General features: G+C 32.9%; 2 protein-coding genes across 14 annotated transcripts in view; one reads left to right on the plus strand and one right to left on the minus strand.

Moving 5' to 3' along the window:
* The window catches only part of mam (neurogenic protein mastermind), a 193,709-nt gene that overhangs the window by 179,232 nt on the left and 2,455 nt on the right, over nucleotides 1-12,022 (plus strand). For all 13 annotated transcript variants that reach the window (XM_017616273.1, XM_017616293.1, XM_017616298.1 and 10 more), the window contains one exon: nucleotides 11,751-12,000. In XM_017616273.1, coding sequence (XP_017471762.1) covers nucleotides 11,751-12,000 — 250 coding nt within the window. The remainder of the gene's footprint in view (nucleotides 1-11,750; nucleotides 12,001-12,022) is intronic.
* The window catches only part of LOC108363256 (uncharacterized), a 175,805-nt gene that overhangs the window by 26,634 nt on the left and 137,149 nt on the right, over nucleotides 1-12,022 (minus strand). The gene's annotated exons all lie outside the window — the stretch shown is intronic.

A 12,022-nucleotide genomic window follows, 5' to 3' on the forward strand; every position in this document is an offset into this window, starting at 1 on the left:
AGTTCATGTTCATGCTCATTTTCATGTTCATGTTCATGTTCATGTTCATTTTCATGTTCATGTTCATGTTCATGTTCAAGTTCATGTTCCTGTTCATTTTCATGTTCATGTTCATGTTCATATTCATCTTCATCTTCATCTTCATCTTCATCTTCATCTTCATCTTCATCTTCATCTTTATCTTCATCTTCTTCTTCATCTTCATCTTCATCTTCATATTCACCTTCGTCTTCATATTTATCTTTTCCTTTATCCTGATCTATATCTTCATTCTTTTCTCCATTTACGTATTTACCCCCGCCATTGTTATTAGGTTAGGTAGTTAAATTTTCCTTCCTCTTTTTCTTTACAGTGTTTCTTTAGTGATTTCATGTCATGTGTTGAAATTGGGTGTGGTGAGTTGCAGTGTGGTGGAATTGGGTGTGGGAGTTACGGTGTTATGAATTCAGGTGTGGTGGTCTTAAGAGGTGTGGTGAATTTAGTTGTGGTGAGTTGAGGTGTGGTGAAGTAAGGTGTGGTGAGAAAGTTGAGGTGTGGTGAATTAAGGTGTGGTAGATTAAGGTGTGGTGAGTTAAGATGTGGTGAGTTAAGGTGCGGTGAATTGAAGTGTGGTGGATTTAGGTGTGGGGAGTGAAGTAGTGGCGGATTTTGGTGTGGGGAGTTAAGGTGTGGTGAATTAATGTGTAGCGAAGTCAGGTGGAGTAAGTTTTTAAGCGGAGGTGAGATGAGCTGAGGTGAGTTAAGTTAAGTTAAGGGGTTAAGTTAAGATAAGTTATCTTTATCCTTATCTTCATATTCATCTTCATCCATGTACATGTATGGCATTGGTATTGGTGTGACTTTTGAATTGATTTTTTCGCTCTATTTTAAACTAATTTGAAATTTTAAAAATTGCCTGCACATCAGCATCAAAATACATTTCTAATGATATATAATTGTTTATACCTTAGAAGTACAGTTTAGCCGTAAAAGGGGTGTAAAGGAAACATGATTGCCTATTTATATAATTTATTTAATAATATTTCAAATCAAAAATCATTATCAGTGCTTGGTAATTTTTTAACTTACATGGTTCGCACCTTTTTTTTATTAAAAGTATATAAAATGTGTAATGTTAAAGGAGACTTCATTGAAATTGTTCTTTTTATTTTATAATAAAAATCACGAGATCATTATGTTGTCATTTTTTCATTTTCTTATTTTGAATGCAATCTTGCGATTTAAAAATCAGATTCTAATGAATGCTCTTTCCAAATAAATCTTTTTATAATCGCCAATTCCAAGTGAATAAATTAACACGCAAAACAAAAACAAATTGGGAAAAATTATTTTTGTTTTGCTTTATAATTTTTGGAAATATTTGTTCACATGAAATTCGTGATTCCTAATGAAATTCGTGAAAATTTACTTTTAAATTTCTCATCAGATTTTGCAAAAAATTAGGCTTTATGGTTAGCGTATCACCATTAACTTCAACAAATTGCGAATTTAAAATTTCCAATGTATGCAAAAAACTTGAATTCGGCTTGCGCATAACGCCCTCCGATAAGCAATTAGCATAAGTATAATTTTAATCACTTTCTTCATCCGTTCTGAAACAAAGATTCGTCAAGCCCATTTTGCATTAATTTTCAGATTCATCATATTCGACATCTTTGAGTGGACTGATGAAATCTTCTGCTTTAAAAAAAAATATTACTGCTCGTGATCAGGTAGCATGAATTTAATGAAATGTTATAATTTTATTAAAAGTCAAATGGTTAACAGCAACAACGAATGTCATTAAATGAAACTACCTTCTTTTTTGTATCATGTTTCGAATTGTTTTAGTTTTCTCAACTTCTGAATAAATGAATATTTCAAATCATAAATTTTCATTTGTTTATTTTGAATTTCTTTGACATTAGAAGCATTTCGAGAGAGAAAACTCAAAATGCTAGCAAACATAAAAAAAAACCCAACGGCGGACGAATTGAGCGAGCGGTTTTACCTTTAAATATTTGTATCATGCTTTTTACTTTGAATTTTAATAGGGTTGCCACCTGTCTAAAAAACTATAAGATCCGCACCGTTCGTTGGATTACAAAAGATGAGGTGTTAAATGAAAAGGGTTGACCTCTAGAAAAGCACTAATATATTTTTTTTAATAGGGTTGCAACCTTTTAATAAAATTACTATATTCAAAAATAATAAACATAGGCATCAGTTCTGTACCGTCACTGTCAAATGAAAAGACTTAGCTTAGGACGTGTAATAATGTATTATTTTTCCGAGTAGGGTTGCGACCTGTTTAAAAACTAAAAGATCTTCACCGTCCGTTGGATAAAAAAAATGAGATACCAAATGAAAGTGCATGGCCTTCGCAAGTACAAAAACTTCCAAATTTTTTGAGTAGGGTTGCCACCTATTTAAAATTACTATCTTCTATACATAGTATAAAGGAAAGACATACGAAGTACATGATGACATATGATTTCTTTTACATACATATCAGGGTTGTTGCCAATATTCGCATTCGCAACCGCGGAGCTTCCGCATTAATTTAACATTCGCATTCGCTTTCGCATTCGCAATAATCAATGCGGAGCTTTTGCGAATGCGAATGTTGTGCAAGTGCACCGATAAAACGTATATATGACAAATTATAGCCAATATTTTTGTCTGTGATCGAAGGAATATTTGTGTAACAAAACTGGCCAAATGTCCTGATGTCCTGGTTGATAAATATCAACTTTGATAAAGATGTCTTTAAAGATATTATTTCTTAAGCTATATAACCGAGCTATCAATGGGCAGTCATACAAGTTTCTACTTCAACGTACGTCAAAGAGGACTTAGTCCTTTAATATTTTTTTTCTGTTCTTTAAATACCTGAATTGGTTTATTTCTTTATTATGATTTTTTTGGACTAATCTTAAAAAATCTACTAGACCCAAAAGAAGAAAGTGTACAATGTAATTTTTAAGCAAATTTTCGTGATTTGCTTTTGATGTTACATACATATATTCGTTTCAATAATTTCAAATGGGGCTCTTTGGGGATTTTATTTTTAGTAAAAATTTTAAAAACATTAATTTTGTTAACTTGTCGGGAAATATTTTTTTCATAGGGATATACATTGGATCCTTGGCTAAAAACTTCTGTGGTAAAATTGTCCCTTCTTTGCTATTTAAAGTCAAAGGGTAAGCTCCTTCAATAGGGATTTCTAGCAGAAATCTAGCTATATCTATCTATATCTAGCTATAAAGAGAATCGATGCTCAAATAATTAAAAAACTATAGGTCTGACCTTTAATTAGATAAGAATTGTGTAACTTTCTGAGATTAAAATGCTTATAAAAAAAACATGACTTTGAAAACAGAATTTTGTTCAAAATTTTCATTTCTGGAAAATAATAATTTATTTTCCATATCCACCTATTTAGCTCGCTATAAGCACACATTTTTCAAACCAGTAAAAATTAATTACGAAAACTAAAATCCAAAAGCGCTGATGAAGTTACAGATTCCCCAAATTCTGAAAAAGCTAAAGGAATGAGAATGAAGAATTCTTTTTAAAAAGCTATAGAAAACCTGTCACATCTGGTTTGGCTTGTAAGCGCTGTTTAAACAACCATCTCGCCATTATGCCAGATTCTGATTGTTTCTTAAAAATACTTGACATCCGCATTCGCATCCGCATCCGCAGATGTCTAAAATTCCACATTCGCAACATCCCTAATACAAATCAGAGCGTGGCGAAGCCTCGCGCATCCGTGACCGGCTAGTTATTAACCGACTTCCAAAAAAGGAGGAGGTTATCAGTTCGTCGGAATCTTTTTTTTTATTTTTTTTTTATGTATGTTACCGCATAACTTTGGACCACGTCAACCGATTTCGATAATTCTGCATCGGAAAGGTAGTGTCTCAGAGGTGGTCCCATACTAATCTGGTTGAGATCCGATCAGTGGATCATGAGATATATATATATATATTTTTTTTTATATGGGAGTTGAAGTCGGTTTTTTTTTGCTAAAAATTACTTGTTTTACAATTTATTTCTCACAAATTCATTAATTAATAAATGTNTTTCTTAAGCTATATAACCGAGCTATCAATGGGCAGTCATACAAGTTTCTACTTCAACGTACGTCAAAGAGGACTTAGTCCTTTAATATTTTTTTTCTGTTCTTTAAATACCTGAATTGGTTTATTTCTTTATTATGATTTTTTTGGACTAATCTTAAAAAATCTACTAGACCCAAAAGAAGAAAGTGTACAATGTAATTTTTAAGCAAATTTTCGTGATTTGCTTTTGATGTTACATACATATATTCGTTTCAATAATTTCAAATGGGGCTCTTTGGGGATTTTATTTTTAGTAAAAATTTTAAAAACATTAATTTTGTTAACTTGTCGGGAAATATTTTTTTCATAGGGATATACATTGGATCCTTGGCTAAAAACTTCTGTGGTAAAATTGTCCCTTCTTTGCTATTTAAAGTCAAAGGGTAAGCTCCTTCAATAGGGATTTCTAGCAGAAATCTAGCTATATCTATCTATATCTAGCTATAAAGAGAATCGATGCTCAAATAATTAAAAAACTATAGGTCTGACCTTTAATTAGATAAGAATTGTGTAACTTTCTGAGATTAAAATGCTTATAAAAAAAACATGACTTTGAAAACAGAATTTTGTTCAAAATTTTCATTTCTGGAAAATAATAATTTATTTTCCATATCCACCTATTTAGCTCGCTATAAGCACACATTTTTCAAACCAGTAAAAATTAATTACGAAAACTAAAATCCAAAAGCGCTGATGAAGTTACAGATTCCCCAAATTCTGAAAAAGCTAAAGGAATGAGAATGAAGAATTCTTTTTAAAAAGCTATAGAAAACCTGTCACATCTGGTTTGGCTTGTAAGCGCTGTTTAAACAACCATCTCGCCATTATGCCAGATTCTGATTGTTTCTTAAAAATACTTGACATCCGCATTCGCATCCGCATCCGCAGATGTCTAAAATTCCACATTCGCAACATCCCTAATACAAATCAGAGCGTGGCGAAGCCTCGCGCATCCGTGACCGGCTAGTTATTAACCGACTTCCAAAAAAGGAGGAGGTTATCAGTTCGTCGGAATCTTTTTTTTTATTTTTTTTTTATGTATGTTACCGCATAACTTTGGACCACGTCAACCGATTTCGATAATTCTGCATCGGAAAGGTAGTGTCTCAGAGGTGGTCCCATACTAATCTGGTTGAGATCCGATCAGTGGATCATGAGATATATATATATATATATCTCATGATCCACTGATCGGATCTCAACCAGATTAGTATGGGACCACCTCTGAGACACTACCTTTCCGATGCAGAATTATCGAAATCGGTTGACGTGGTCCAAAGTTATGCGGTAACATACATAAAAAAAAAAAAAAAACAGATTTCAGCTATCCTGCAGGTTAGCTCTTGATATTGGCGCAGTAAAGCTAAGCGTGAAAAGTAAAAAAAATGCTTTCCTAGCACAGCAACAGCAGTTTTTTTATGTAGTGAATTTTTTACTTTTTCAAACACTGTTTAGTACTACAGTAGAGTTTAATTTTATTTGCCAAAAGGTAAAATTTATTTGCGAAAAGATTAATTTTATTTGTCAAAAGATTAATTTTATTTGCCAAAAGATCAAATTTATTTGCCAAAAGATTAAATTTATTTGCCAAAAGATTAAATTTATTCGTCAAAAGTTTAACTTAACTGGGTGGTTCACAAGGTTTCGTATTGTCGCATGTCGTAAAGCTTTTAACGGTTTGAAATTTTGTTATAAAGCCTTTATCGTAGCTTGCGAATTCCTTAAATATAGTTTTAGCCGTTTAAAGTTTACGACATACAACAATACGATATTATACAACACCTCGTGAACTCCCTAATGGTGTCAATGCTATATATGTATTTCTGAAAGAAGTAATCATGTTGATAATTTTTGGAGGACAAAGTTGTATCACTAGCTTAGAGTGAAAAGTGCTAAGTCCATTTGTAGGATATTTACAGGGGAGGAAAAAAAACGTTTCAAAACTTAGTAAATTTGCCCTTAATTGAATATAAACGGGAAGAAATAAAAAAGTACATTAGTTAATCTTGCTGCAGACGTTGCGTTTTTAATTTACCTTACTTCCTATATCCAAATATGAGTTTTCATGTTTTTTTTTGAAATCTCAAGACCTTACTCCCTAATTTTATTCGGTTTTATGAGAAATATTATTGCCTATTTTTACAGATTTTTTAAAGGTCATTCAGAGGTCGCGACCTGTCGATTTAGGTCAGAAAACAGGATTTTTTAGATTTATGAATTTTTGAATGACTATTTTTGATTCGATTTCAAATCGAATATGATCTGAGAAGAAGATATATAGGCCTTTAAACTGGTATATAATAATCTATTGTCGGACTAGTAGCCCAGTAAAATTAGACTTTTTCTTAAAAAAAATTTCTAACAGCAATTTTTTGAGGCAGTTTACTTCTATTTGGCACGTAGATCATGGATCCACAGTCTTGCCCCTAAATTTCATTTGGCAACATTCCGCCGTCTTGGATTTAATTTTTTTTTTTTTTGGTTTTTGTGATTTGCAAGCTTATTTTGCATTTTTCGTAAAAAATGGGTATATACAAATATGTAGAGAATTTAATTTCCCACATATGTTATATAAAAGGTTTTTTCAAAATAGCATTTTTTATTGTAAAAAATTAGCAAAAACCACGAAAAAATTTACATTATCACGGTTTTCGCCGTTTTTACGGCGCATCCCGTACATCGCTATGTGTATCGCGTTCCCGGCCGTGATCTAAGCGTCGTACAAAAAAATGTTGCCACAAAAGTTTTAGAGAATGAAATTCTCTACAACCTTGGAATTTCAACATGTTATGTATTTTCAACAGAAATTGCCAAAAATGGCGCAAACCGTGACAATATATAACTTTTTAGCAGTTTTTGCTAATTTTTTACGATAAAAAATGCTGTTTTTAAAAAACATTCTATATCGTAAATGTGGGACATTAAATTCTCTACATATTTGTATGAAACCATTTTTTACGAAAAATGCAAAATAAGCTTGCAAATTGGAAAATATCCACAAAAAAAATTAAATCCAAGATGGCGGAATGTTGCCAAATGAAATTTAGGGGCAAGACTGTGGATCCATGATCTACGTGTCAAATAGAAGTAAACTGCATCAAAAAATCGCTGTTACCTTTTTATTTCAATTTTCCTACCAAATTTATCTAATTTTACTGGGCTATAGGCTTGTTGGGATTTTTTATCGGGAAAAGTAAAAAAAGACCCATATTTCTCTTAATTTTTTTTTAATTTTGACCATCGATAATTTTTATAATTCCAAAATATGGAGTACTATCTAAAATTAAGTCTATTTTCAAATAAACTGATACACCTCATTTATAGCAATCGCACGAAAATTGTCGAAGTTAAGCGACTTTTCTTAAATACGGCCTTGAATTTATATGTGTGTATGTACCGGAATTTAAGATTTTTAGAGCTCTGTGTCTAACGAAATCATCAATATTGATATATATGTACAATCGGTCTTTAGCAAAAAAGTGGTTTTTCAAACCACCACCCCCATTTTCCTAAAATTTCTTGTAAAACCACTTTTTTACTAAAGGGCGATTATATATAACTATGTATATCAATTATGAATAAATATTGATGAAGTCCTTAGCCACACTGCTCAAAAAATTTGAAATTCCGGTACATACACACATAAATAAGGCGACTGCTGGCTTCATAGTTCATTCCATATAATGAGATCTAAAGTGGTATTAGTCGAATGTCCCTGTGCGATTGATGCCGTCGTCATCCCGGATTAGTTGCATTTTCTGTAGGGAAAGTGCACTTATGTATGTATGTATATCAAACTGTGTACGCATGAATGTATGTATGTACAAATTTACATCCTTAGATTAGCTTTACGAACATAATATCCTCGCTGCTTCGCTCCATTCGTGAGTTCAATCTGCAATCGTGTTTCGCTCTTTCCATCTCACACCTGTTCCTGCGGTCTCTCCTCTTAACATTTCTCTTCTCTCAAAATCTGCGTGAGTAAAATGCAGCAACCACTGCTGATGATTCGTATCTATTTTCATCTGTTCAGGGTGTATAGAGCGGTTAGTCCCTGACCCACACCAAGCGCTGTGTTCTCTTCAGGAGACTTCCAGTATTAATACCCAATTGTTTATTTAACATTTTTTTATTTTTTTTTTTTTGGTATAGAACAATCCTAGAGGGTGGCGGCATTAAAATTCCGACTTTACTTTTTCACATGCAATTTTCGACCACTCTAATGTACATATATACATAGTACATATCGCACCCTAAATGAAAAACAACAGCCACAACTCAAAAAATCCCAAATGCTCAAGAGGGCAAAAATATGCTGATGCAGTATTAATAGCAGTTTTCTCGTTAAATAAGACGGTGCCGAAGAGGAAATTTTGGCAGACCTAGATATGTATAAGGTTCGTGAACTGTTTTATGGATAAAAACCAAATTTGAAAAACTTTCGAGTTGTGATTGTTTTTGATTTAGTGTGCGATATGTATGGAGATGTCTGTACATATGACAATGTGAAGAATTCTGGGTGTGGATTGTGGTATATGCTTAAGCGAACGCAATTTATTCCCCTATTAGGAATTTTTACGATACACGATAAACGTTTACATTCCGTCATCCCACTTTACGAATTGAACTCGTATCGAAAAAAATCTGACGGCAAGCGTTTATAGTATAATAAGTAGAGTTGTTAGTTTTCTATGATAATTTTCCTTTCTATTTTATTTCATTACTCGTATTTATGAAATAACAGTTGCTTCCTCAAATTGTCAGTAATCGCTGTCATTCACAATATCACATCTGTCGGGCGTATCAAAATGATAATACGAAAACTGATTTAAAACAAAACGGTTACAAGCGCTTATCGTCATCATATGGTAGTTCATAATGAGGGTGTATGTAATAGGAATGTTAGGATCCCGGTCTTTTTTAAGTTTCGAAAATCCCGGGATTATTTGCCAAAAATGGTTAAAAAAATTATTGGGTATTATTATTGGAAATCTTCTGAAGAGAACCTGAGTCCTCCGATCGAAAGACATTGATTTTCAAGAGTTCTATAGTATTTCTACGAAAAGTGTTTTTTTCCCATACAAAAATTCATGGAAAACTTTGAGCTCTTTGAGCGACCTCTAAATATTTTTTGATTTCAAAATAAAAAAATTGTTGTATACTTTTTTCGATATAAAAGATTCGATATAGATCTTGGGGGGTGAGAGCATAAAAATTCCGACTTATACTTTTTTTACATGCATTTTTGGACCACCCTAATGTAGATACATACAGTGACGGAAGATATAATAGAAACTTTATATATATATTTCTTTGTTTATTCGATGTTTCATATTTTTTTATAAAAGTCTAGCGTATTATGTAACAAGCACCATATAAATCCACAATTCCAACTTTGTACAAAAATTATTAAATTTAACAAATTTTACCAAAATCCCCTGAAAAATGTAAAATTTTCTACTCAGAATTTTTCGAAAAAATTTAGATATGTTCATTAAATTTTAGCAGGTCAAAGTGGAAATAGAAAAGCACGTTGATTTTTAATAATTTTTTTGGCTGACGGTGTTGTGCCTTTTCTTCCATATAAAGTATTCTCGACCATGCTCAAAATTACTTTTTATATGGAAGAAAATGACCAGCATCGTCAGCAAAAAAAAAAATGTATAAAAATCAAGGCGAATTTCTAGCGTCTTGAAATTTGCTCTTTATCCTACTAAAATTTTATGGGCTACAAAACTGCATACTCAACATTTTTCAAAATTTCAAATTTGATTAAAAAGAAACCAAATTAAGTCTTAATGATAGCTTTGTTGTCCATGTGAACCATGATAAAAATATAGTAAGGTAGAACCGCTGAGAGTCACTTTTAAAATTCTTGACGTTTCCAAACAATTTAATTTTTAAATTTACTCACAAACTCACACACACACATTTTCATTTTCAATCTCAAGCAACAACAATTTCGAACAATTTAATTTTTTTATTTTAAATTTTATATGATTTTAAAATGTTGGCAAACTTCAAAAAAAATCATGGCCGACAAATTGAGAGAACGGTTCTACCTTGCTATATTTTTATCATGGACTGAACTTAATTTGACGAAATAATTTACATATTTTTTGGTTATTTATTTTCGTTTCAAGTCGAAAATCCAGAGTTAAACAGTTGGAGCTGTTTTTTTCGCATTTTCGATTTATGACATTTCTCCACCAAATGAGAAATATGCTTCATTCGCCTCTGCACTTTCCGCGATTTTAACTTGAAACACTTGCTCTTCTCTTCGTTTCGGTTCGAATGACAAAATAAATAATTTTTATGTGAAAGTAAAAAAGAGAGTAATGGCAGTCTCGACTTGCAATAACCCAGTGAAAACTAGAAGAACGTAATAATGCCTTTCCAGCAACTTACTATTCACCCAGCGGCCCTCACCACTTTCCTGCCGGATTTCACTTACTTTAACAAAGGCCATGGCCCCCTTATGACAGTGGGAATTCAGAATGTACATTTGGTATCAGACAACTTCTATGCCGCTTTGCCAAATAAAGTGCATAGAATGTAAAGCAATCGGTCGGAGTAGTTCGGCGGTATATTAAGTATTTTACAAATTATTTTAGTAAGGCAGAAGCGATGGAGTTCATTTTGTGCTTTCCCAGTAGATAATTTCAGGAGTTAAAATCCCTTCCGAAAGGCCTTCCTGAGAGTCAAGAGGCCATCCACTCTACATTCCTTTCTCCTTTCGATTCTTTAATTTATAAAAATCATACATATTTGAAGTATTTGCTTAAGGCTTATATCAAATATGTGTTGTTGCCACTTAAAATGTTTATTGAAGTTCATTTGCAATGCTAAATAATATAAATTTATGCATTCGCGTAAATTGTAAACGGATGCTAGAAGGCATGAAAGGAAGCACTTCTTTCAGCCCTTCTTGGGTAGGCCTGTTATTATGGTTTTACTTAAGAAGGCCTACATAAATTATCTTCTGGGTTACTAATAGATAACTTTAATCATGATAACAATTTTAGTAATAAAAACTGAAAGAAAACTTTTATTACCTCGTAAGGTTCTTGCCTATTTTCCAACTGAGAAAAACTGTAACCACGCAATCACATTTTTGCCGTGTCCTTATGGACCACCCACAGTAAATGAGTATCCATACATACATGTATGTATGAATGAATGTAGGCTCACGAAGATGCCGACAACGGAAAATTCGCATAACTCTCGTACACTCCCGAACATAACCGATTAATAACATTATTGTGTGCGTGTGTGTTGCATTCATTTCAATGCAGGGAAAACTGTCTACTAGCTTTTCGGCTCAAATTACTTCGTCTTCTGCCTTTTTTCTATACCAGCAATTGGCATTTTTAATATGACTTCTATTGAGCACAAAATCGAAAATCCAACCGAATTAAACGTAAAATATATCTAATTTAGTTTCATCGCGCCATTTCATTGTAGCAACTAAAGATGCTTCAATGTGAACGTAAAAACGGTTTTCTGATGTCCAATATAATGTACAAACTAAATGAAAGAGTTAAACATACCATCAATCTAAAATCATTTTAAATTCTCAATCGGACAATTTTTGGTGTCTTAATTGAATAAAACGAGTAATTAGACCTTATTTTTTTATGTTAGGTCTCGACTGGTCAACATCTCCATTTGACTGGGGACATGAAGAGCAATGTCTCGGTGGCTGCGCAACAGGCCGTGCAATTTTTCAATCAGCAGCAACAACAGACCCATGGGCCAGGAACGCAACAGCAAGGGCATGGCGCGCAACAGCAACACGGCCAGCAGCAACAGCAAAATACTCAGAATCCGCAACAGCAACAACAATCGCAACAGTCTCAACAGCAACCAAATCCAAATATCAATCACGGAAATGGTGAGTGCCACAACCTGAGAAC

The sequence above is a fragment of the Rhagoletis zephyria genome, unplaced genomic scaffold, assembly GCF_001687245.7.
Source record: "Rhagoletis zephyria isolate East Lansing unplaced genomic scaffold, Rhagoletis_zephyria_1.1 Rzeph_scaffold_00025, whole genome shotgun sequence".
Lineage (NCBI taxonomy): Eukaryota > Metazoa > Arthropoda > Insecta > Diptera > Tephritidae > Rhagoletis > Rhagoletis zephyria.